Source organism: Oncorhynchus tshawytscha, linkage group LG30 (genome assembly GCF_018296145.1).
Source record: "Oncorhynchus tshawytscha isolate Ot180627B linkage group LG30, Otsh_v2.0, whole genome shotgun sequence".
In the NCBI taxonomy this organism is placed as follows: Eukaryota; Metazoa; Chordata; class Actinopteri; order Salmoniformes; family Salmonidae; genus Oncorhynchus; species Oncorhynchus tshawytscha.
The window spans coordinates 21,049,381-21,077,194 of record NC_056458.1 but is presented as its reverse complement, the minus strand read 5'-3'; the positions used below and the strand labels follow the sequence as shown (position 1 = coordinate 21,077,194).

Here is a 27,814-nt window from a genome sequence, read left to right as displayed (position 1 = left end):
ACTTCCTAACTGGCATTTGTAAATGTCAATGTGAATTTGTTATCTATTTTTAAGCCTAGCTTCCATGATCATCGTAATGAGCTCTCTTTATCAGGTGTAGGAGGCTTATTTTGTCAGGATTATGTATTTAAATGAATGTAATTGCTTTTGGTACGCTCCAGCGACAAGATAATAATAAATACTTTATTTGTTTCAGTATAGTTATCATCTCTCCCCTTCTCCCCTGCACTGTACTTTTGTGGCTGTAGTTGTATTTTTCAAATGGTCAAATAAAGACCTAGCTATCGGTCTATTCTCCGCTCTCTGTCGCTTGAAAGACTTGACCCTGAACTACTTTGTTTCAGTGTAACGGAGTGTTTACCTCCCCTCTTCTCTCCTCTTTCTTTACAGAATATACAGTGCCTTCGGAAAGAATTCAGACCCCTTTACGTTTTCCACATTTTGTTACGTTACAGCCTTATTCTAAAATTGACCTCTCTCCTGTTCCTCTCCAAAAGGACCTGTCCATGAAGCCCCAGGAGTGCAGGGAGAACCAGGAGAACCATAAGGAGAACCAGGCGGGCCCCCTGCACAAGAAGAAGCCCCCCAGGGTCCCTAACGGATTCAGCCTGGACTCCCGCAAAGCCCACAACAACCACCTTAACAACCACCACAACAACCATAGCAACCATCACCAGCATTCTGACCAGGAGAACAACAACCCACGCCTGGCTCCTCAGACCAACGGCAAGAAGAAGAACAAGAACAGCCTGCAGAAGAAACACAGGCCAGTCAGTACACTGTTTATTACTTGTTACACACTACACTATCTCCTCTCCACTCAGTTCCACCTCTCCTCAAGCAGCATTTTTGGTAGCCTGGTCCCAGATCTGGTATTGCGGAGTTGAGACCAGGCTAGCGTTTGGGCTCTCAGGTTGGCATATTGGGTTTTGTCTGCACACTGCAATGTTGGATGGAAACACCCGTTTAGTTTTATCATCTTGAATGTAGAAGAGGAACTGTTTGAGTGTGTGTTCAGTCTTCTGTCTTTCACTTTGGTCATGAGAGCCGGTGGAATTATCAGTCATACTATGTGTTTGATAAGGATGAAGAAGGGATTGAATGATGGGCTTTTTGATTGGAGAGTGATTTACATCTAGATTGCCCTGATTTCAAACAGATAGAGGATAATACGCTACAGTACTGCAGAATCTGTTGCAGGCTGTAAACACCTCGATAGCAGGTTTGTAAAAAAAATTATACAATGTTACATTCCATTCCAACTGAATTAGGATAAACTCAAATGGATTCTCTAATAGTGTCTTATAATTAGAGGGGCTGCTTGGCTTGGTTTCTGATATCATCCCAGATATGAGTTAATTCATGTTACATTAAGGTCTGTAGACAGATGTTCCTTTTTCAGTATATGCAATTACGTTGTATTAAGGCTAGAGATTTCTGAACTGACTTTACTCCCCTCCTCTGAACTGACTTTACTCCCCTCCTCTGAACTGACTTTACTCCCCTCCTCTGAACTGACTTAACCCCCTCCTCTGAACTGACTTAACCCCCTCCTCTGAACTGACTTAACCCCCTCCTCTGAACTGACTTAACCCCCTCCTCTGAACTGACTTAACCCCCTACTCTGAACTGACTTAACCCCCATCCTCTGAACTGACTTTATACCCCCTCCTCTGAACTGATTTTACCCCCTCCTCTGAACTGACTTTCCCCCCTTTAACCCCTCCTCTGAACTGACTTCATCTCCCCCTTTAACCCCCTCCTCTGAACTGACTTAATCCCCTCCTCTGAACTGACTTTACCCCCTCCTCTGAACTGACTTAACCCCCTCCTCTGAAATTGACTTAACCCCCTCCTCTGAACTGACTTTAATCCCCTTCTTTAACCCCCTCCTCTGAACTGACTATCCCCCTCCTCTAAACTGACTATCCCCCTCCTCCCAACGAGACGACTGGTGCTCTATTGTACACACACACACACACACACACACACACACACACACACACACACACACACACACACACACACACACATATACACACATATACACACACACACACATATACACACACACACACACACACACTGCCCTGTGTGATGGGAGGAGAGCAAAGGTTGTCATTAGTCTGTGTCATCCCAGCAGGAGAGAGGTCATTCTTCAGCAGGCTGTTTATCATGTGAGCTCTACCCCCCCCGGCTTTACTGAACCCATAGAGAAACTACACAGGGAAGTGATTACATACACACCTAAAGTTTGATCAAGTAACAGTTTAGGGGCTGTAAAGTTGGTATACAGTGGTCCATTTTTGTGCTGTCTGTGTGTCAATTCTGTCAAAAGTCTACCTGTCACAGACACTGTTTTATTTGGTAGACGTGTGTCAATATTTATTAGACTTGGCGATCTGAGATACTGACACTCTGTAAGGGCCTGCAGTAGGTGAAGCGATACCTTCACACATACTGGAGCTATGTGCCCCGGGGCCAATGTACTGTATAATAGACAGATGGTGCCACCTGCCACTCTCAAGGTTGTCTGGCACTTACAGTTGCATGGGAGAAGAGGTGACTGGTTCGAGGGCGTGTGTGTGTGCATGCGCATGCATTTGTGTGTGCACGCGCATTTGTGTGTATTTGTTTGTGCTTAGTCTACTTGGCAGATGGGTGTTATTGGCTCCGAGTGTGTGTGTTAGTCAGGTGAGCTATGACAACAAACTCTGTGACAAGTGAGAGGAGCACAAAGTGGTGTTTAGGGCCAGGACTGAAGGACTCTCGTCTGCCCTCCCTGCCCATGGCCCTGGGAGCAGCCACTGATTAGGGGGACAGCAGCTGCCATTAGAGCATGGGGCTTATAGGAGACATGGGTGCGCACTCACTCACTCACTCACTCACTCACTCACTCTCACACACACACACACACACTCACACTCTCTCTGTTGGCTGGCACCACAGTACAGCTGCTTCAGTCAGTGGTGAAGGGCAAAGGGTGTTGGCATTGTCATCATCCATGGAAAGGATGCCCTCTAGTCTAGTCAATCCTCCTGCTAAAGACAAGGTCAAAATACATGTTGATGATGATGATCACCCCCCTGAGTTAATACTTGGTGAAAGCACCTTTTGCAGCCATTACAGCTGTGAGTCTGTTGGGATAGGCCTCTACAAACTTTGCTCATATAGATTTGGCAATATTGGACTATGCTTCTTTACAAAAGTGTTTTTGAAAGCTCCTTGGTGCTCATGGTTGAGTGTTTGCTTTGCAATTCAGTACCCGTCAGAGGGAACCTTTATTTAACCAGGTAGGCTAGTTGAGAACAAGTTCTCATTTGCAACTGCGACCTGGCCAAGATAAAGCATAGCAGTGTGAACAGACAACACAGAGTTACACATGGAGTAAATAATTAACAAGTCAATAACACAGTAGAAAAAAAAAATTAGTCTATATACATTGTGTGCAAAAGGCATGAGGAGGTAGGCGAATAATTACAATTTTGCAGATTAATAACACTGGAGTGATAAATGATCAGATGGTCATGTACAGGTAGAGATATTGGTGTGCAAAAGAGCAGAAAAGTAAATAAATAAAAACAGTATGGGGATGAGGTAGGTAAAAATGGGTGAGCTATTTACCGATAGACTATGTACAGCTGCAGCGATCGGTTAACTGCTCAGACAGCAGATGTTTGAAGTTGGTGAGGGAGATAAAAGTCTCCAACTTCAGCGATTTTTGCAATTCGTTCCAGTCACAGGCAGCAGAGAACTGGAACGAAAGGCGGCCAAATGAGGTGTTGGCTTTAGGGATGATCAGTGAGATACACCTGCTGGAGCGCGTGCTACGGATGGGTGTTGCCATCGTGACCAGTGAACTGAGATAAGGCGGAGCTTTACCTAGCATGGACTTGTAGATGACCTGGAGCCAGTGGGTCTGGCGACGAATATGTAGTGAGGGCCAGCCGACTAGAGCATACAAGTCGCAGTGGTGGGTGGTATAAGGTGTTTTAGTGACAAAACGGATGGCACTGTGATAAACTGCATCCAATTTGCTGAGTAGAGTGTTAGAAGCAATTTTGTAGATGACATCGCCGAAGTCGAGGATCGGTAGGATAGTCAGTTTTACTAGGGTAAGTTTGGCGGCGTGAGTGAAGGAGGCTTTGTTGTGGAATAGAAAGCCGATTCTTGATTTGATTTTCGATTGGAGATGTTTGATATGAGTCTGGAAGGAGAGTTTACAGTCTAGCCAGACACCTAGGTACTTATAGATGTCCACATATTCAAGGTCGGAACCATCCAGGGTGGTGATGCTGGTCAGGCGTGCGGGTACTTGGAAGTTGTGGGGTAGGATTTGTAGATCAATGGGTTAGAACAAAAGGTGAACATTTTGAAAGGGGTTTTAGACTTTTTATAGGCACTGTATGCAAAATGTTGAAGAACACCATCGTCTCAACCCTCTGTGGCCTCCATTATCCTTTAAATGGAATGAAGACAATCTCCTTCTCCTCCCAGAATTATTCTACAGCAGACATATTATCTTTTCACCACTCCAAAGGCCTATAAATAACTGTTAAGGAATTGCCCTCCTGCAAGGTTATGTTGTAATGTGGAGAGTCCTGGTTCGTTCATCTCAAGGTTTAATTCTACATGAGTTAGTTAGGCTGAGCAGTAGACAGGGGAAATTAACTGCTATTAGACTGCTGGTGATTTGTACACATGTCTAGATAGGAATGGAGAGGAGGGAAAAAGAGAAGAGAAGAAGAGAGGAGAGCAGAGAGAGTTTTTGAGAGGATAGGAGAGCGTAGCAGAGATACACTCAACAACAATATAAACATAACATGTAAAGTGTTGGTCCCATGTTTCATGAGCTGAAATGAAAGATCCCAGAAATGTTCCATATGCACAAAAATCTTATCTCACAAATTTTGTTTACATCCCTGTTAGTGAGCATTTCTCCATTCCCAAGATAATGCATCCACCTGACAAGTGTGGCATATCAAGAAGCTGATTAAACAGAATGAACCCTTACACGGGTACACCTTGTGCTGGGGGCAATAAAAGGCCACTCTAAAATGTCCCTTTTTGTCACACAGCACAATGCCACAGATGTCTCAAGTTTTGAGAGACCGTGTAATTGTCATGCTGACTGCAGGGAATGTCCACCAGAGCTGTTGCCAGAGAATTTAATGTTTATTTCTCTGCCATAAGCCGCTTCCAACGTTGTTTTAGAGAATTTGGCAGTACGTCCAACCGTCCTCACAACCACAGACCACGTGAAACAAAGCCAGCCCAGGACCTCCACATCCAGCTTCTTCACCTGCGGGATCGTCTTGGGACCAGCCACCCAGACAGCTGATGAAACTGTGGGTTTGCACAATCAGAGAATTTTTGCCCAAACTGTCAGAAACCATATTAGGTTTCTGTGTGCCTGTCGTCCTCACCAGGGTCTTGATTTGACTGCTATTCAGTGTTGTAACCGACTTCAGTGGGCAAATGCTCACCTTTGATGGCCACTGACTTCGCTGGAGAAGTGTGCTCTTCACGGATGAATCCCAGTTTCAACTGTACCGGGCAGATGGCAGACAGCGTGAATGGCTTTGTGTTGGCTAGCGGTTTGCTGATGTCAAAGTTGTGAACAGAGTGCCCAATGGTGGCGGTGGGGCTATGGTATGGTCACGCATAAGCTACGGACAGCGAACACAATTGCATTTTATCAATGGAAATTTGAATGCACAGAGATACCTTGACGAGATCCTGAGGCCCATTGTCGTGCCATTCATCCGCCGCCATCACCTCATGTTTCAGCATGATAATGCACGGCCCCATTTTGCAAGGATCTGTACAGAATTCCTGGAAGCTGAAAATGTCCCAGTAGCCTGCATGTCACCCATTGAGCATGTTAGGATGCTCTAGATCGACGTGTACAACATCATGTTCCAGTTCCCGCCAATATCCAGCAACTTCGCACAGCCATTGAAGAAGAATTGGACAACATGTGTCGCACTGATCCACACCCCAACCTTTTTTAAGGTATCTGTGACCAACAGTCGTGTATTCCCAGTCATATGAAATACATAGATTAAGGCATCATGCATTTAAGAGGAAAAGACAGGAGAGGAGATGAGGTATAGGTTGCAGAGGAATTCACAGCACTCGGAGGTGGTTTTCTGTTTCTATCGTGGAACACACCTCACAGCCAGGTGAATGTTTTCTGTATGTGGCTGGCACTGACCCGATATTGTAAGCAGAAACGAAAAAATACAGAAATGTTTGTAACAGCTTCTGATATATTGCTCCGTGCTGAAATGAAGAGCACAGATAAGCGGGGGTATTGTCGGTGTTGAAAATGGATGTGCACAGCCACAAACTGCAAATTGTGGGTCCAGGTATGTGAACTTAGTTTATTGCTTCTGACATTTTTCATTGTGGAACCAACCATGATTTTGTTGCACACCACACACACAGCAGGGGGGTTGAGCAGTACTCTGGCTTTGAGCGGACAATGACAGCATGTTTGACTGTACTGTACTATAATGGCAGGGCTGCACACACAGTGCAGCAAACAGGCTCACAGCCAGGGACGTAGGCAGTTTGGGAATATCTGGAAGATCTTTTACTGCATTTCTGGAGAACAGAAAATAGAGAACAGAAAAAAACAAGCAAAAATGATTCCAGTCATTAATACATGGGTTGTTGCAGCTTCAGTCACCTTAGTCGATCTACAAACACATAGGCTGTTAGATATTACATTTGCCGCTACACCTGAACTCACATTAACTCAGTACCGGGATTATGGAGTGAGATTTGTTTCTTTATTCTGTATGTCTACCACCATCCTTGTGTATATTCAGCATAACTCACAAATAAAACTAGGATCTGTGAATATATTAAAGTATTTTGTAAATAAAAACATAATTAAATAATTCGCATAATAATTCGCAATTAAACCATAATCTGTGAGTCACAAAAGTCACAAATAAATTCATGATCTCTAAATACACTATATGCACAAAAGTATGTGAACACCCCTTCAAATTAGTGGATTTGGCTAATTAGGCCAAACCCATTTCTGACAGGTGTATAAAATCGAGCACACAGCCATGCAATCTCCATAGCCAAACATTGGCAGGAGAATGGCCTTACTGATGAGCTCAGTGAGTTTTAACTTGTCACCGTCATAGGATGTCACCTTTCCTACAAGTCAGTTCATCAAATTTCTGGCCTGGTCAACTGTAAGTGCTGTTATTGTGAAGTGGAAATGCCTAGGAGAAACAACGGCTCAGCCTCGAAGTGGTATACCACACTAGCACACAGAATGGGACCACCGCGTGCTGAAGTGCGTAGCATGTAAAAATCGTCTGTCCTCAGTTGCAACATTCACTACCGATTTCCAAACTGCCTCTGGAAGCAAAGTCAGCACAAGAACTGTTCGTCTAGAGCTTCATGAAATGAGTTTCCATGGCGGAGCAGCCGCACACAAGCCTAAGATCACCTTGCGCAATGCCAAGTGTCGGCTGGAGTGGTGTAAAGCTCGCCGGCATTAGACTCTGGAACAGTTGAAGCGTGTTCTCTGGAGTGATGAATCATGCTTTACCATCTGGCAGTCCGATGGACAAATCTGTGTTTGGCGGATGCCAGGAGAATGCTACTTGCCCAAATGCATAGTGCCAAGTTGTAAGGTTTGGTGGAGGATAAGGAATAATGGTGTGTTTTATGAAAAACACACCATTATTCCTTATCCTCCACCAAACCTTATAACTTGGCAACCATGAAAAACACACCATTATTCCTTATCCTCCACCAAACCTTACAACTTGGCACTATGCATTTGGGCAAGTAGCATTCTCCTAGGCCGCTTAGTTCCAGTGAAAGGAAATTTTAACGCTACAATGTGCTTCCAACTTTGGCAACAAGTTCGGGGATGGCCCTTTCCTATTTTAGCATGACAATGCCCTGTGCACAAAGCGAGGTCCATGCATAAATGCTTTGTCGAGATCGGTGTGGAAGAACTTGACTGGCCTGCACAGAGCCCTGACCTCAACCCCATCGAACAGCTTTGGGATGAATTGAAACGCCGACTGTGAGCCAGGCCTAATCGGCCAACATCAGTGCCCGGCCTCACTAATGCAAATGCATTTATTTTTTACCCATTTTTCTCCCCAATTACGTGATATCCAATTGGTAGTTACAGTCTTGTCCCAATGCTGCAACTCCCCTACGGACTTGGGAGAGGCGAGGGGTCGAGAGCCATGCGGCCCCTGAAACACGACCCTGCCAAGCCGCACTGCTTCTTGACACTCTGCTCGCTTAACCCGGAAGCCAGCCACACCAATGTGTCGGAGGAAACACGGTCCAAATGACGACCACAGTCAGCTTGCAGGCGCCCAGCCCTCCACAAGGAGTCGCTAGAACACGATGGGACAAGGAAATCCTGGCCGGCCAAACCCTCCCCTAACCCAGACGACGCTGGGCCAATTGTGCGCTGCCTCATGGGTCTCCCGGGCGCAGCCGACTGTGACACAGCCTGGATCAAACCCTGGGCTGTAGTGAAGCCTCAAGCAGTCCCTTAGACCGCTGTGCCACTCACTCGGGAGGCACTAATGCATTTGTATCTGAATGGAAGCAAGTCCCCGCAGCAATGTTCCAACATCTAGTGGAAAACCTTCTCAGAAGAGGGGAGGCTGTTACAGCAGCAAAGGGGGGACCAACTCCATATTAATGCCCATGATTTTGGAATGAGATGTTCGACAAAAAGGTGTCCACATAATTTTGGTCATGTAGTGTATATCAACATAGCTCACAAATAGAATGCACAAATATAGAACAATTTGTGATCAAATGTTCCGAACTGTGGAATATGCATTTGTGCATTCAAAAAGCTTGTAGATCTGTATTCTGTGCTTACAGAATTTTTAGACATCTTTCCCCCTGTCGATGTATTACAATCCACAAATGTGGCTTCAGATGAGTCTGCTTTCTCCATTCATTGGGATAATCTTTGTGTCAAGTGACGCTCAGAGTGAAGCAATTTCTCATTCTGCCATGTCTCATTCAGTTTTTCATTCAGCCATGCAATTGAGATCTTCCCAAGTACTTGAGGACTATGTAACGTCTTATTGTAGCCAATAAAATGTGAGCATTAACAGCTCACTGTCCCATTATGAGAACCCGATCATAGACCTCTCCATACTTCCAATAATTGCTTTAAAATGAGACTTGGAAGCTGTCCTCTTAACAATATGGTTCAGGCAGCTATTGTATTCCTACAGTTATTGAAACCTCTTATATGGGTTCAGGAGGAAGAAATAGAATTGAACTGCATTTATTTGGGTAAAAAATGTATAAAACAAGATGTACAATGTATTCCTAGAGGATATAACTTAAAATATTTCATTAATTAGTATCAAGCATTATTTACATATCAGACCCTTTTCAAGATCAATTTATAACTTTATTTGTACTAGAAATCAATTGTTTTTAGCAACAGAGGAACACTTGAGGATAAGACAAATAAAATCCACAAACACAATGATACTGGATAACAGTGGACTAGTACATCAGTCATGGGCTGACGGCCATCAATGTAACGATCAACATTAGCAGCAGCACAAAAGTATAACGATTCACAAAGTTACATAAGTCAAATGCACTGTGCACATCCTTGAATCATCACCTCAATATCATCAAAAATGTCCTGACCAAAATCATCATCAGCAACGTCATCATCACCGTCATCAATATCACCATCATCATCATCCCCATGTTATGACAACCAATGATGCCAATTCCAGACAGACTAGCCTACCTCCTCCTCTTCCCTGTATTCAAAGGGCAATGGCCATAGGGGTAAAGGAGTGTTTGTACCAGTTGTTCATGACATTGGGGAATCCATCCTGTCTGACTGTGCCCACCCTTTACACAATGAGCAAAACATCTGTTAAAATGTAGTGCTGAACCACGCTACTGACATCTTACCATATTCTTTAGGTCAGGGTTGCCAAAACTCAAATCAAATCAAACTGTATTTGTCACATGCTTGGTAAACCACAGGTGTAGACTAACAGTGAAATGCTTACGGGCCCTTCCCATTAGTGCAGAGAGGAAAATAGAAAAGAATAGAAAGATAATAACACGAGTAATCAATGCACAATGATAACCTGCCTATATACTCAAAGGGTGCACATTTAGTTTATTTTTTCCGTACTTTACACATCTGATTGAACTAATCAAAGCTTGATTCTGAGTTGATTATTTGAATCAGCTGGTCCTTAGCCGAGTCAGCAGTCTGATCAAGCAATGGGAGCTTGACTGGTAGGGAGTTGCTGTAGGGTCCAAAAGCAGGCCAAGCGGGGTCATGGTTCTAAGTTGACTCAGAATGGACAGCTCTGTGGGAACAGTAGGAATAGTCTAGAAGAAAAAGAAACGCACACCTATTAAGACGAGGTGCTGGCTAGCGGAGTAGAAACTTGAAAATAAAAGAGAGCTGCACACTCTAGGAGCTCAGATGCAAAAATGTAATACCAACGTTTCGACAGCCAAGCTGTCTTCATCAGGGTATAATCACAAACACTGCGGGATGACTCGTTTATATAGTGTCAAAAGACACAGGTGTCTGTAATCATGGCCAGGAGTGGCCTAATATCATTGGTTAATAATCAAATATTAAAATGTCATACAAAGAACAGCATACAAACAAATGAATAGCATACGATCATAGATTAATTTTACTATACAAGTTTACAAACAATTACAATGGCAAAGTCACAATAATCACAAGAATGGCTTCAGATCAAAGTCTACGTTGAGACCGAAGGGCGCAAGGTTCTTTAAATTAAAGATCCAGGCAGCCTCTCGTTTTAACAATAAATTATCAAGGTCACCCCCTCTCCTAGGGAGGGTGACATGTTCAATGCCAATATAACGCAGAGACGAAATCGAGTGGCCTGCCTCCAAGAAGTGGGCCGCAACTGGATAAGTAATGTTTTTACACCTAATGGTGCTACGATGCTCTGAGATACGTACTTTTAATTCGCGCTTTGTTTTACCCACATAATTTTTACCACAAGGACAAGTTATAAGATAAATAACTGCCTTAGTGGAGCACGTAATAACACCTTTTATTGGGATCGATTTCCCTGTTTGTGGGTGTTTGAAGGATCTACATTTATAAGTGCCATTGCATTGAGCACAGCCATTACATTTGTAATTTCCATCCAGTAGGGGCGCAAATAGACGTTGTTCAGGAATATCTTGGGGTGGTAAATCAGAGTTTACCAATTGGTCTCTGAGATCTCTGCCCCGCGAGAATACGACCAAGGGAAGGTCCGAAAACACATTACCAAGACTATCATCGGATTTTAGGATGTGCCAATGTTTGTGAACAATTCCCTTAATATGTTCAGAGCACTTTGAATAGCAGGTAGTTAGAACACAAGAATGCGTCTTTTTGTGAGACTGACCTTGAAAAAGGTCATGTCTCGTTTTGTTTTGAATTTTCTCAATGGCAGTATTAATCTGATCATTTTTGTAGCCCCTCTCCTTGAACTTTCTTTGCGTCTCAGCCATATTTCTGTCGAAATCGGATTGTTTTTTGCAAATTATTTTGAATCGACAGAATTGGCTGTAGGGCAAACTATTCTTCAAGGGAAGTGGGTGACAACTATCAGCCCTCAACAAACTGTTACGATCAATAGGAATAGAACAGCAATATTGAGTTGGATGTCAACATGGCAGGACCCACTACTTGTTACACAGAACAATACATTTGAGATAGCATGTTATTAAGCTATTTGATCAAGCTTATATACAGGATTCACTCAATAAAAGGAGGCAAGAGGACCACATGCTGGAACCTAGCCAATAGCGCATGGTTGCTGTTCTTGATGACTTGTTGACTCCTTCCCTTTGTGTGTGAATGGACGACCAGGGTGTGTCAATGTGTGTGAATCGTTGGATGTGTTTCTGCACTTCAGTGTGACATTATGATGCAGTTTTACATATTCATAAGCTTGACCAAGTTGCACAGGTTTACTTTGTTTGGTCATTTCATACTTCAAAACATTTTCTTCGTAACTATCAGATTATCTTGAACCATCATCCTAACATGGCCTGTGTATTGTTACACAATTAACCCATCACATTATTATTGTCAGGTTAGTCTTTACAGTGTGAGTAGAATAACTCCCTTTTATTGAATTGGTAACATTGCCCAGCCCTTCAACCCAATGGTGCAACACAATATAGAGAGGGAATAAACTGACAGTGATCAGACAAAGAATGCATGTATTGACTAGGAAAAAGCATATTAATAAAAGGTAGCTAAGGATGCAGAACAAATGACTTGGCTAGCTAGCAAGCAAGCCTACATGGAGCTGAAAACAGCTACAGTGGGGAGAATAAGTATTTGAAACACTGCCGATTTTGCAGGTTTTCCTACTTACAAAGCATGTAGAGATCTGTAATTTTCATTAAATAAAATGCAAATTAATTACTTAAAAATCATACAATGTGATTTTCTGGATTTTTGTTTTAGATTCTGTCTCTCACAGTTGAAGTGTACCTATGATGAAAATTACAGACCTCAAAACCTGCAAAATCGGCAGTGTATCGAATAGTTCTCCCCACTGTAGCTGAATTTCTAACGTTTTTAATCAGACAACGTAAACATGTTTTACCTCCATTCCCTGCCTGAAAGAAAATAGATTGAAAAATATGATTTGAACATTTATCATTAGCGGGCTAGCCAGATCACCAATTCAGGATTTTAAAACTGAGCGGTTCTTCAAAATTGTCTCATTCCTGAATTAATTATTAACTATTTAGTTTAACTTTGGTTATTGATTTAAATAGCGGTTGAGATCGCCTGCTAGCTATTGGTAGTCTCCAACATAAGCTATTTAGGTAGCTAGCTCGGCTAGTGGGCTGATGTCCAAAGCACACACTCAGCTTTGCATTTAACATTCATATGAAAGGCATTTATTGAACATTTGAACATAATTTGTTGAATAAATAAACGTAATACTCACATTTCATGAAGTTGTTCTTTATTAGCTAGCTATTCTAGCTAGAAAGCGTTCTCCCAAGACATGGCTGAATGAGACACTGCTTCACTAGCCGACTCTCATCTGAAGCCACATTTGTGGATTGTAATACAGGCAGAAAACATGTCTACAAATTCTATAAACACAGAATACAGATCCACAATCAGTTTATAAATGCGCAAATGCAAATTCCAGAGTTGTAAATGTTAGGGATTCCTGAACATTTGTTCACAAATCATTCTATATTTGTTGAAATTGTAGGTTTTATGTGTGAGCTATGTTCTATACATTTACAGATCATGAATTGGCCATGAGACCAATGGTGACTTTAAAACAGTTACAGAGTTGAATGGCTGTGATAGGAGAAAACTGTGGATGTATCAACAACTTTGTAGTTACTCCACAATACAAACCTAAATGACAGAAAGAAAATAAGGAAGCCTGTACGAAATACAAATATTCGAAAACATGCATCCTGTTGCAACAAGGCACTAAAGTAAAACTTCAAAAACATGCGGCAATGAAATTAACTTTGTCCTAAATACGATGCCTTATGTTTGGGGCAAACACAACACGTCACTGAGTACCACTCTTCATATTTTCAAGTATGGTGGTGGCTGCATCATGTAATGAGTATGCTTGTCATCAACAAAGACAAAGGATTTTGGGGGGGGGGTAAAAATAAATGGAATAGAGCTACGCACAGGCTAAATCCTAGAGGAAAACCTGGTTCAATCTGCTTTCCAACAGACACTGGGAGGCTAATTCACCTTTCCGCAGGACAATAACCTTAATCCCAATGCCAAATATACACTGAGTATACAAAACATTAGGAACACCTTCCTAATATTGAGTTTCACCCCCCCCCCACCCCTTTTTTTTCACTCAGAACAGCCTCAATTTGTTGGGGTATGGACTCTACAAGGTGTCAAAAGCGTTCCACAGGGATGCTTGCACTTGTTGACTGTAATGCATCCCACAGTTGTGTCATGTTGGCTGGATGTCCTTTGGGTGGTAAACCATTCTTGATACACAGGAAATTGTTGAGCTTGAATAACACTGCAGCGTTGCAGTTCTTGACACAGACACCTGGCACCTATTACCATACCTCGTTTCAAGGCACTTAAATAGTTTGTCATGCACATTCACCCTCTGGATGGCACACATGCACAATCCATGTCTCAATTGTCTCAAGGCATAAAAATCTCCTCTCCTTCATCTACACGGATTGAAGTAGATTTAACAAGTGACACCTGTTTTCACCTGTTCAGGCAATGTCTGCTACACTCAGTGTACACTAGAGTTGAGTACCAAGACAACATTGAAAATGTATAGCTGGACTTAAATGGCTGTCTGGCAAATATCAACCACCAACTTGACAGAGCTTGAATAATTTTAAAATGTGCAAATATTGTACAATCCAGGTGTGCAAAGTTTACCCAGAAAGACTCACAGCTGTAATCTCTGTCAAAGAGGATTTTATGTAGTGTGCAAAGCTGTCATCAAGGCAAAGGGTGGCTATTTGAAGAATGTCAAATATTAAATATTTTTATTTGTTTAACACTTTTTTGGTTACTACATGATTCCATATGTGTTATTTCATAGTTTTGATGTCTTCACTATTATTCTACAATGTAGAAAATAGTAAAAATAAAGAAAAACCCTTGAATGAGTAGGTGTGTCAACTTTTGACTGGTAGTGTACATGGGTTGCTGTACATGTCCACAGACCTGCAGGTGTTTGTGGGTGTGGGTGAGTCTGTATGAGAGACAGAGGATGGTGGGAGCATGGAGATAGATGGAGGTGGCCAGGGGCTGAGGGGGTGGAGGGGGCCAGGATATGAGAGTGTAGCGTGGTGTGGTGGTGTTTGTGTCATTGCCCGTGGCACTTTGTTGTGTGGCGGTGGTGAACAGAGGGGCATGCTGAGGCCCATCTGCTCTGGCACCAAAAGAGGAGGGGAGGCAGGGGAGCTGGGGGCTGAGCTGTCTCTGCCTGCCTGGCCTGGCCTGCTTCTGTGTGTGTGTGTGTGTGTGTGTGTGTGTGTGTGTGTGTGTGTGTGTGTGTGTGTGTGTGTGTGTGTGTGTGTGTGTGTGTGTGTGTTGTGTGTGTGTGTGTGTGTGTGTGTGTGTGTGTGTGTGTGTGTGTGTGTGTGTGTGTGTGTGTGTGTGTGTGTGTGTGTGTGTGTGTGTGTGGAATAAGACAAGACTATGCATCCTGGAACATGCTGCCTACTGTAGACTATATGGTGCTCAGCCAGTGGGGGAAGTGTGTTCTTCCCCTCTCCAGCCATGACCATTCTGTAATGAGGTTTCTACTTCAGCTTTGCAAGGCTTTATGGTTCATTTCTGCACTAGTCTGTGCACCGTCAATCACCATCATCCACTTGTACACACGGCCTCTCCCTCACCCCTCACTGAGCTGTAGCAGATGTCATTCTCTATCTGAGTGAGTGATGCAGTCTTTTCTATCCCTCACCATCTGGGGTTAAGGCTGACATGACAGTGTTATGACAGCTCAGCATGTCCACAGCTCTCTTATTTCTCTGTCTACACAACTGTCATACCAGAAGGGTGTGTGTGTTTCGTTTGTGTGTTGTTGCTTTTTCCTGTGTTTCCCATGTCGGCCGGTGTTACAACAGTTTCCATTTGTTTGATTGCAGCTCAACATCAGACAAATTAGTATTGTATTTAGTGTTTTCCCAGGCTGGTAGTTTGAAAGGGCAGATCCAAGTTGAGCAGTGCCCTGCTCTGCCCTCCCCTGGCCCTACTTTTAGACAGACAAACAGCTGGCTCACTGAGGACTGCTTGGCTGGTCCATAGTCACACTGAGGGCGCCCCTGCTTGGAGACAGGTTGAGGTTAAGACCTTTAACAGCCCCTGGATGAGTTCACTGTATCACAGAGGAGTGACTCACTCACACTGTTGTGCCTAAATGATAGTAAAACCTAGCTCCATGTCTGGAGAAGGACTACTATGACATAGGCATAACATTACATAATGCCTTATCATTTACTAAGCCTTACTTTCTTTACTCTTCTCATGTAGCTACTGGTTGTAAAGGGAATGATATGCTATAACTGCTAATCACTGTCGTCTCCTAGGTGGGATACTTGTGTTTAAATATTGGCGTAAAGCTCTGTAGAATGGGTTTCAATGTGCCTGTCTCTAAATCCACTGTGCAAAATGTCATATTGTGTTCAATTTCAGCGTGGCGGGGCCACTCTTGATAAGCTTATTCACTAAGCCAATAAATAATTCAAAGAAAAGCAATGTCCAGATTGTCAGATAACATGGCAAAACCGTTCCGGTTCTGACTAAGTTACGGGCATGGTAATTGTTGCTGTCACAGTCATGATTTGTTGTTCTATTTGTGTCAACATCATGCCACAAAAACAGCAACAATGTACCTCACTCACTAGTCTGTGTGTTGTCATGCCAGCTCCACATGCTGATGTTTACACAGACAGACAGAGCAGTGAATGTAATGTAGCTACTGTACACAAGATGGAACAGACGAGAGAGATGTCATTACCAAGTGTTTAGAGCCCCAGCAATCTCTCAGTTGTGTTGATAGGCGTGTCGGAAGGCTTTGTCAACACATGAAGACTGGCTTTAAAGTACACACGTAGCTCACAATATTATCCCATACTTCTCTCACACATTGTTACATTATTACTCTGTTATGTGTCTCATGGATTGTGTATGGGAGTTTAACAATAGGTTTTGTCAACACACATGATTCACCCCCCACGTTTCACTCTGCTCTCTTGTTATGCAATAATAACACAGAATATGTATGTCTATCATGTTATGCATATCTGTCTCATAGTGTGTATGAGAGCATAGGCCGTGTAATATAAAATGTTGATGTAGTGTGTCTCCCTAAAGCCCGCTCTCAGAGACGGTTCTACTATGTTCCTCTTCTCTCCCCTAGCAGCAGTTGAAGCCTGTCCTGCTCAGAAACCCTGATGCTGCTTGACAAGTCTAGGCCATCATGTCTTGGCAAATGGCTGTTTTTAATTTGATCTACCCCATCTCTCTCCCCTGTCCTCTCCTTTGCTGGGAAACCTTTGCTTTGAAGTGTCAGTTAGTTTTTCTAAAAAGGGAGGGGGGGGAGGTTGTCTGGCTCCCAGTGTTAATGTGTCTCATTTTCCACTTCTTTTTCCACATTCAAGTCCCTCTGGCTGTCTTCAGCGTTTGTAGCGGCGGGTGGAGCTGTACCGTATGGCGGAGCTTGTTAGCCATGGGGGCCGGGTGACCGTGGCAACAGGCACTCACTCATATACACACACACACACACACACTGTCCCCCCAACGCCTCCCTCCCTGTCTGTCATTCTTCCTTCCTTTGACAAACCCCTCCAAGTCAATTTGCAAAAATTAAGTACCAACACTTATACTAAAGTGTCAGCCACTTATGCCTTGGTTCTGCGCAGCTGTCAATCACCTCCAGCAGCAGTTACAGGTGTTTAAGAAGCTTTTATCAGGCCTGTCCACAACATGTCACTTCAAGTACAAGACTGTAATAGTCTCAAATCAAGTAGACAGTTTTGTTTTATGTCCTTCTAGCTGAAGGGTTTTATGTCTGAGGAAGAAGGCTACTTTGTCAGCGAGACAGGCTGTAGAGAGCAATGTTGAATTCAAGGGTATCATAAACAAGGTTTCCATCTAACCTTTTAATGCGAGTAAAGTACATGTCGGATAAGAAGTGTCACTACAGGCCTGATAGAAACAGCAAATTTGTCAGTAACATTCCAAATTATAACAAAACAAAATATGCTAGACAAGGTGGGATCCTTTTGTGTCGGTAAAATTAATTATGCTAGCAGTGGCAGTATTGACAAATTACCATCATATCGAAGTATAGTTGGAGTGACGAGATGTTGTGTGGTCCTCCCACTAAGACTCGGGAAAGCATACAGTTTATTAGGTCACAGATTAAATAAGTGATGATGAACTTCACAGGGTGGTGAAAGTGAGTGGGCACATTCGCTATATAACACAACATTTGTTGTGACAAAATCATCAGTAGAGTTGTGATGGAAACACATTTAATTAGTATTTTTTATTCATTTGGGAATTTCAGCTCAAGTTATTTTTATGTACACTACGTCATCACGCACAGAATATTCACATGAAATTATTTCGCCAATTGGATGGAAACGTAGCTATACTTTGACAGGGTTTTATACTTGGAGTGAATTTACTTTGTGTGGTTTTTGGGTAACAGTTTTGGGTAACACCCACACAGTATCCAAAAATGTCTCATGTCTCCTCTAGCTGTCCGTCACGCTTTTTCTGCTTCGTGCGTTCGCAGGTGAGTGGTATCCAGCAGCCTGTTAGCCCTGACCGCCACTGCCAGCCAGAGAGAACACACCTCTTTCATCAGTACTATGTGAGAGGAGGCACAGTCCTGTCACACACACACACACACCAGCACTGCACAGTCTACCTAGGCTTTGATAACTTATCTCCCACTCACAGTCCGCTCTGCTTACCCTGCTTCTCATCTCCCCTCCTCGCTCCCATAGACAGACAGAGATTGGTGGGAGAGGAGAAGAGAGTCCTCTCTCCCTGGGCTCCGGAAGCCGGGGCTCTTGTGTCATTATTTGGTTATTAAGTGTTAATGTGGAAATCCCAGGCATTTATCGGCCAAAGCCCAGGTTTGTAATGGACCACCTGGGCTGCAGCCAGCAACACACACACACACACACACACACACACACACACACACACTGGTACGTGCCAGGTTTCCTGCCAAACTAATAGGCTTTAATAAGGTGTATAATTGTAGTGTGCCCCCCCTCCCTCCTCCTCTCTCTCTGATGCAGCCAGCCGAGCAGAGAGCCCATTGCTGTGTAAATATCAATTAGGCGTGTCTTGGGATCTGGCTGGGCCAAGATACACTGTAGATAAACCAGGTAGATTAGGAGGAGCAGACTTGGGTCAGGGTATGGTACGTTAGGGGTGGGGGAGAATATATCATACTGTCTTTGTTTGTAATCTATGTTTCGTAGTTTCCACCCCTTTCCCCCTTCCTTTATTTCTTCCTTCCCTCCATCCCTCTATCCCCCTCTCCTCCTCCTCAAACCCAGAGGTTATGTAGCAGGTGTGGAGGAAATTCTTATGTATTTATGGGGACAGATACGAAGGGCCCGTTCTTTACCCAGTGTCTCCACCCTCGCTCCCTCTCCCCCTTCATCCCTGCTCCCTCCCTCCTCCTTATGCAGCATAATGACGCCTGTAGGTCAATGAAGCTCAGATTTGTTGGCAGGTACTGGCTCCTTTCTGGCCATAAATTTCTCCATCTCTCCAATTCAGGCCAGGGCTGAGTGGCGATAGCACAGCACCTCAGCTCTCATTCACAGCCTGGGCTTAAGCTAAAGCACACTTAACTAAATTGTTTAAACAGTGTTGAAATAACACAGTGGGATGAATCAGAGAGACAGTGTGATTTATACAGTGCATTCGAAAAGTATTCAGACCCCTTGACTTTTTACACATTTTGTTACATTACAGCCTTACTCTAAAATGGATTAAATACAGTTTTTTCCTGATCAATCTACACACAATACCCCACAATGACAAGGCGAAAACAGTTTAAAAAATATATTTTTGCAAATTGATCGTAAAGCTCAGAGATGGGATTGTGTCGATGAACAGATCTGGGGAAGGGTATCAAGAATACAGTGGAACCACCAAGACTCATCCTAGAGCTGGCCGGCCAGCCAAACTGAGCAATCAGGGGAGAAGGGTCAGGGAGGTGAACAAGAACCCGATGGTCACTCTGACAGAGCTCCAGAGGTCCTCTGTGGAGATGGGAGAACCTTCCAGAAGGACAACCATCTCTGCAGCACTCCATCAATCAGGCCTTTATGGTAGAACGGCCAGATGGAAGCCACTCCTCAATACATGGCACATGACAGCCCACTTGGAGTTTGCCAAAAGGCACCTAAAGACTCTCAGACCATGAGAAACAAGATTCTCTGGTCTGATGATACCAAGATTGAACTCTTTGGCCTGAATGTCAAACTTCACGTCTGGAGGAAACCTGGCACCATCCCTATGGTGAAGCATGGTGGTGGCAACATCATGCTGTGGGGATGTGTTTCAGCGGCAGGGACAGGGAGACTAGTCAGGATCGAGGGAAAGATGAACGGAGTAAAGTACAGAAAGATACTTGATGAAAACTGGCTCCACAGTGCTCAGGACCTCAGACTGGGTGAAGGTTCACCTTCCAACAGGACAACGACCCTAAGCACACAGCCAAGACAATGCAGGAGAGGCTTCGGAACAAGTCTCTGAATGTCCTTGAGTGGCCCAGCGAGAGCCCAGACTTGAACCACATCGAACATCTCTGGAAAGACCTGAAAATAGCTGTGTTGGGACACTCCCCATTCAACCTGACAGAGCTTGAGAGGATCTGCAGAGAAAAATGGGAGAAACTCCCCAAATACAGGTGTGCCAAGCTTGTAGCGTCATACCCACGAAGACTCGAGGCTGTAATCACTGCCAAAGGTGCTTCAACAAAGTACTGAGTAAAGTGTCTTAATAGTTAGGTAAATGTGTTATTTCAGGGTTTTTTTATAAATTTGCAAAATAAAAAAATAAAAACTGTTTTTAAATGTGTCATTATGGGGTATTGTGTGTAGATAAGGGGAAAAAATATGAACTCCATTTTATAATACAATAAAATTTGGAAAAAGTCAAGGGGTCTGAATACTTTCGGAATGTACTGTAGATAGAGTGGTCGGGCCCATGTACTCAAGTAGCATCTTTCTCTCTGGTGCTGCAGGTCTGTTCCTGATCTGCTCCAGCTGTGGAGAGGGGACAGGCGTAGCTTGGGCTCTGCTCTGTTCCATGAATGTGTTATGAAAAATGATGGAAAGTAGTCAACCCTCACCCCCTCTCCACACCGTGTAAGGACTGGAAGGAGTTTTTTGGTTGGGAGAGTATCTGGTTCACTCTGGTTCATCTATGATAATAAATGATGCCCGTACTATACTATAATATAATAGTCTGTCTGAGTGAAGCATAGAGAAGATTCAGATTCAGAACATTTCATACACAATCTATTTAGAGTAATAAAAAATAAAGAGAAGTTGGATGGTTAACACCGTGAGGCAATACTCCCAACCATCCAGGGCCTCTCAAACATAACCAAGTGCATCATACTTCCTGTGGATCTGAACCCAGATGTTTCATAGAATACAGCCAGTAATGAAGTGCAGTGTATGGGGGAAGTGGAACATCTGCTACCACCTGCCTGAGCCAATAGGCATCCAAGAATATACACACATGAAACCAGGAACTGTATGTTATCATAGTAGAGCCAGTTTAATCGTTGCAAAGAAGCTAATGTTTCTAGATTAATTATTTTCTTAACTTACAGAAGAAGAACTTCGGGGGGGAGAAAAAAACATTTAACCTTATTTGGCTCACATCCAAATGACATCGCTCGGAAATGAAATGTCTTTATGGATAAGAAATAAGCTAACACCAAAGTTACTTCTGTGCTTTTACTTTCCGTTTAAAACTCCTTCAGTTCCTCATAGCCTTGAACAGGCAGGGTAGCCTAGTGCAGGCGGCAGGGTAGCCTAGTGGTTAGAGCGTTGGACAAGTAACCGGAAGGTTGCAAGTTCAAACCCCTGAGCTGACAAGGTACAAATCTGTCTTTCTGCCCCTGAACAGGCAGTTAACCTGCTGTTCCTAGGCTGTCATTGAAAATAAGAATTTGTTCTGACTTGCCTAGTTTTTAAAAAACTGCTTGAACACACTGCTTAAGTATTTCTCCTCTGGATTGGACTACCCTTAGTGCCTTACAGTACCTCCCAATCTTGAGTAGTTCTATCACAATCATCTTCTGTTTTTGGAGAAACTGGCTTGTTGCAGATCCTGTAGAACAGATCTTCACACCGACAATGAATCACACTTCCCTGTGGCTATGTGTTAGAAGGGTCCGATGAGACGCATATCGTCCTTGGGTCGACAACTAACTTTTATTTACCGAGACCAGTCTCTCTTCCTCAAGCTCTGCTCTGTGCTGCCAGATTCGCCTGCCAGACATAAGGCTCCCTGCAAAAGCCCATCACAGCAACAGCACACAGGACAGCCTAGTACTCCGCACAATCCCAGACCACATCCAGCCAACAACACAGCCTTTGCCAGCTTGCACAGCCCTGCCTGCCAAGAAGCGAACAGAGTGGTCTCATATTCAGAGAGAGGCACTACTCTGTGTGTGTTTGTGCTTACGTGCGTGGGTGCGTGTGCGTGTGTTTGAGCCGTTCCTAGAGAGCTCTTATCACAGCTAGCTTTTCATCATCCAAAAAGTGATACTTTTGAATCATCTGTCCATCGAACATTCTCCAAGAGTCTTGATGATCATCCAGGTGCTTTTTGGCAAACTTGAGTAAACTTTTTGGATGACATGGTTCCTTTTATGTCTGTCGAAAACCAAACACTGCATTCCACAGTAAGAACCTCAAACCAACGGTCAAGCATGGTGGTGGTAGTGTGATGGTTTGGGGAGGTTTTGCTGCCTCAGGACATGGACGACTTGCCTTAGAGCAAAATTCATGATTTCTTCTATTCATGATAGAATCATGAATAGAATCATGATAGAATCATGATATTCATGATTTCTTCTATTCTATTTCTTCTATTACTTCTATTCTTCTATTTCTTCTATTCTTCTATTCTACAGGAGAATGTCAGGCCATCTGTGTAACGGTCTGAGTGTAGTGGGTGAGGAGTCAGGCGCAGGAAGCAGAGAGTTCAGGGGAGTGCTATTTTAATGCACTGACACAAACGCTGAACATAAGCCAACCCTCACAAAAACACAGGGCGTACTGAACAAACAAATGCCCCAAACAGGGGACTTAAACCGTCCAGGGAAAACCCACAAAATGGGAAAACACAAAACCCAATAGACGTGCACATAAGTACACCAAACAGACGATCACAATAATTAATCCCGCACAAGGAACCCTGCGGGCCGGCTGACTAATAAAGCCTACTACCTAACTCAAAACAGGTGCACACAATCAACACATAAGGAGGGGGAGGAAATAATCAGTAGCAGCTAGAAGGCCGGCGATGACGACCGCCGAGCGCCACCTGAACGGGAAGGGGAGTGTCCTTCGGTCGGAGTCGTGACAATCTGTCTGTGAGCTGAAGCTGAAGCGCAGCAGGAAGACAATGATCCAAAACAAGTCTACATGAAAATGGCTAAAAAGCAACACATTTTAAGTTTTTGAAATGGCTTAGTCAAAGTCCAGACCTAATCCCAATTGAGATGTTGTTGCAGGACTTGAAACCAGCAGTTTGTGCTTGAAAACCCACAAATGTCGCAGTGTTAAAGTAGTTCTGCATGCAAGAGTGGGCCAAATGTCCTCCACAGGGATGAATTTTGCAGCTCAAGGTGGCACAAGCAGTTATTGAGTGTAAGGGGGCAATTACTTTTTCACACAGGGGAATTGGGTGTTGCATAACTTTGTTAATTAAACCTGAGTTATTTGTAAACTCAGGTTCCCTTTATCTAATATTAGTTTTTTGTTGAATATCTGATAACATTCAGTATACAAAATATGCAACAACAAAAAATAGAGAAAATCAGAAATGGTCAAATACTTTTTCACGGCGCTGCAGCTCCAGTCAGTGGCATTAAATTGAGTGTAATAATTAGGGAGGAGTATGTGACTTGTGTTAAGACCTCATGTTTTAATTAAGAGAGGAGTATGTGACTTGTGTTAAGACCTCATGTTTTAATTAAGAGAGGAGTATGTGACTTGTGTTAAGACCTCATGTTTTAATTAAGAGAGGAGTATGTGACTTGTGTTAAGACCTCATGTTTTAATTACTAGAGGAGTATGTGACTTGTGTTAAGACCTCATGTTTTAATTAGGAGAGGAGTATGTGACTTGTGTTAAGACCTCATGTTTTAATTAGGAGAGGAGTATGTGACTTGTGTTAAGACCTCATGTTTTAATTACTAGAGGAGTATGTGACTTGTGTTAAGACCTCATGTTTTAATTACTAGAGGAGTGTGTGACTTGTGTTAAGACCTCATGTTTTAATTAGGAGAGGAGTATGTGACTTGTGTTAAGACCTCATGTTTTAATTACTAGAGGAGTATGTGACTTGTGTTAAGACCTCATGTTTTAATTACTAGAGGAGTATGTGACTTGTGTTAAGACCTCATGTTTTAATTAGGAGAGGAGTATGTGACTTGTGTTAAGACCTCATGTTTTAATTACTAGAGGAGTATGTGACTTGTGTTAAGACCTCATGTTTTAATTAAGAGAGGAGTATGTGACTTGTGTTAAGACCTCATGTTTTAATTAAGAGAGGAGTATGTGACTTGTGTTAAGACCTCATGTTTTAATTAAGAGAGGAGTATGTGACTTGTGTTAAGACCTCATGTTTTAATTAAGAGAGGAGTATGTGACTTGTGTTAAGACCTCATGTTTTAATTAAGAGAGGAGTATGTGACTTGTGTTAAGACCTCATGTTTTAATTACTAGAGGAGTATGTGACTTGTGTTAAGACCTCATGTTTTAATTACTAGAGGAGTATGTGACTTGTGTTAAGACCTCATGTTTTAATTAGGAGAGGAGTATGTGACTTGTGTTAAGACCTCATGTTTTAATTACGAGAGGAGTATGTGACTTGTGTTAAGACCTCATGTTTTAATTAAGAGAGGAGTATGTGACTTGTGTTAAGACCTCATGTTTTAATTAAGAGAGGAGTATGTGACTTGTGTTAAGACCTCATGTTTTAATTAAGAGAGGAATATGTGACTTGTGTTAAGACATGTTTTAATTAGGAGAGGAGTATGTGACTTGTGTTAAGACCTCATGTTTTAATTACTAGAGGAGTATGTGACTTGTGTTAAGACCTCATGTTTTAATTAGGAGAGGAGTATGTGACTTGTGTTAAGACCTCATGTTTTAATTAGGAGAGGAGTATGTGACTTGTGTTAAGACCTCATGTTTTAATTAGGAGAGGAGTATGTGACTTGTGTTAAGACCTCATGTTTTAATTAGGAGAGGAGTATGGGACTTGTGTTAAGACCTCATGTTTTAATTACTAGAGGAGTATGTGACTTGTGTTAAGACCTCATGTTTTAATTATGAGAGGAGTATGTGACTTGTGTTAAGACCTCATTTTTAATTAGGAGAGGAGTATGTGACTTGTGTTAAGACCTCATGTTTTAATTACGAGAGGAGTATGTGACTTGTGTTAAGACCTCATGTTTTAATTAGGAGAGGAGTATGTGACTTGTGTTAAGACCTCATGTTTTAATTAGGAGAGGAGTATGTGACTTGTGTTAAGACCTCATGTTTTAATTAGGAGAGGAGTATGTGACTTGTGTTAAGACCTCATGTTTTAATTACGAGAGGAGTGTCACGTTCTGACCTTTATTTCCTGTGTTTTGTGTTTAGTTAGTATGGTCAGGGCGTGAGTTGGGTGGGCAGTCTATGTTTGATTTTCTATGATTTGGGGTTTTCTATGTTTCGGCCTAGTATGGTTCTCAATCAGAGGCAGGTGTCATTAGTTGTCTCTGATTGAGAATCATACTTAGGTAGCCTGGGTTTCACTGTGTGTTTGTGGGTGATTGTTCCTGTCTTTGTGTTTTGCACCAGATGGGACTGTTTTGAGTTTTCACATTTCTTGTTTTTGTTAGTTTGTTCATGTAAAGGGATTTATTAAAACATGAATCAAAACAACCACGCTGCGCTTTGGTCCGCCTCTCGTTCAGATGAAGAAAACCATTACAGAATCACCCACCCAACTCGGACCAAGCGGCGTGGTAAACAGCAGCGACGACAGCAGCAGCAGCGGCAACAACAGCGGCCAGCATCACAGGACTCCTGGACATGGGAGGATGTATTGGATGGCAAGGGTTGCTACACCTGGGAAGAGATCCTGGCGGGAAAGGATCACCTTCCATGGGAACAGGTGGAGGCAGCTAGGAGAACAGAGGCAGCCGGAGAGAGGAGCCGGCGATATGAGGAGGCAGCACGGCAGTGCGACAGGTACGAGAGGCAGCCCCAAACATTTTTTTGGGGGCAGACGAGGTGTGGTACTAAGCCAGGTAGCAGACCTGAGCTCACTCCTCGTGCTTATTATAAGCAGCGCATTACTGGTCAGGCATCGTGTTATGCGGTTAAGCGCACGGTGTCGCCAGTGCGTGCCCATAGCCCGGTGCGCTATAGGGCAGCCCCGAAAGTGCCATGTGAGTGTGGGCATTGAGCCAGGGCGTATGGTGCCTGCTCAGCGGGTCTGGTCGCCGGTACGCAGTTTTGGTCCAGGTTATCCTGCGCCGGCTCTGCGTGCTGTGTCTCCGGGGAGCTGGGAGGGTGCAGTGCGTCCTCTGCCTGCGCTCCGCTCGTGCCGGGCAAATGTGGGAGTGGAGCCTAAGGGAGAGGTGCGTGTAGTAAGCACTAGATCTCCCGTGCTTACCCACAGCCCGGTTCAACCTGTGCCTGCACTCTGGAGGGTCCGGGCTAAAATAGTTGTCCAGCCTGGGGAAGTGGTGCCAAGGTTGCGCACCAGAGCTCCAGTGCTCCCCCACAGCCCGGTCCTTCAGGTGCCTCCTCTTAACACCAAGCCTCCTGAAGGTCTCCCCAGCCTGGTGGTTCCTGTGGCAGCCCCACGCACCAGGCTGTCTCTCTGTCTCCTCCCTGCAGGTGGTCCCGCCTGTCCGGCGCCGCTGCCGGAGCCTCCCGCCTGTCCGGCGCCGCTGCCGGAGCCTCCCGCCTGTCCGGCGCCGCTGCCGGAGCCTCCCGCCTGTCCGGCGCCGCTGCCGGAGCCTCCCGCCTGTCCGGCGCCGCTGCCGGAGCCTCCCGCCTGTCCGGGCCTCCCGCCTGTCCGGCGCCGCTGCCGGAGCCTCCCGCCTGTCCGGCGCCGCTGCCGGAGTCTGAGGCGCCAGAGCCCGTCAGCCCAGAGGCGCCAGAGCCCGTCAGCCCAGAGGCGCCAGAGCCCCTCTGTCCAGAGCTTCTGCCCCTCTGTCCAGAGCTTCTGCCCCTCTGTCCAGAGCTTCTGTCCCTCTGTCCAGAGCTTCTGCCCCTCTGTCCAGAGCTGCCCCTCTGTCCAGTGGGGTCATTGAGAGGGGTGGCCATGGTGAGAAAGCCACGGAGGCGGACAATAAGGCGGACTAAGACAATGTTGAAGTGGGGTCCGCGTCCTGCGCCAGAGCCGCCACCGCGGACAGACGCCCACCCAGACCCTCCCCTATAGGTCAAGGTTTTGCGGCCGGAGTCCGCACCTTTGGGGGTACTGTCACGTTCTGACCTTTATTTCCTGTGTTTTGTGTTTAGTTAGTATGGTCAGGGCGTGAGTTGGGTGGGCAGTCTATGTTTGATTTTCTATGATTTGGGGTTTTCTATGTTTCGGCCTAGTATGGTTCTCAATCAGAGGCAGGTGTCATTAGTTGTCTCTGATTGAGAATCATACTTAGGTAGCCTGGGTTTCACTGTGTGTTTGTGGGTGATTGTTCCTGTCTTTGTGTTTTGCACCAGATGGGACTGTTTTGAGTTTTCACATTTCTTGTTTTTGTTAGTTTGTTCATGTAAAGGGATTTATTAAAACATGAATCAAAACAACCACGCTGCGCTTTGGTCCCCCTCTCGTTCAGATGAAGAAAACCATTACAAGGAGTATGTGACTTGTGTTAAGACCTCATGTTTTAATTACGAGAGGAGTGTGTGACTTGTGTTAAGACCTCTCATGTTTTGACTCCTGTATCACTGCTATATGTTGTCTCCTGTCTAGTCTTCAGTAAGAATA

General features: G+C 44.0%; 1 protein-coding gene across 1 annotated transcript in view; it reads left to right on the top strand.

Annotated features, from left to right (window-relative positions):
* The window catches only part of LOC112233389 (autism susceptibility gene 2 protein), a 461,350-nt gene that overhangs the window by 103,769 nt on the left and 329,767 nt on the right, over positions 1 to 27,814 (top strand). The window contains 1 exon segment of the mRNA XM_042309687.1: positions 498 to 770. Coding sequence (XP_042165621.1) covers positions 498 to 770 — 273 coding nt within the window.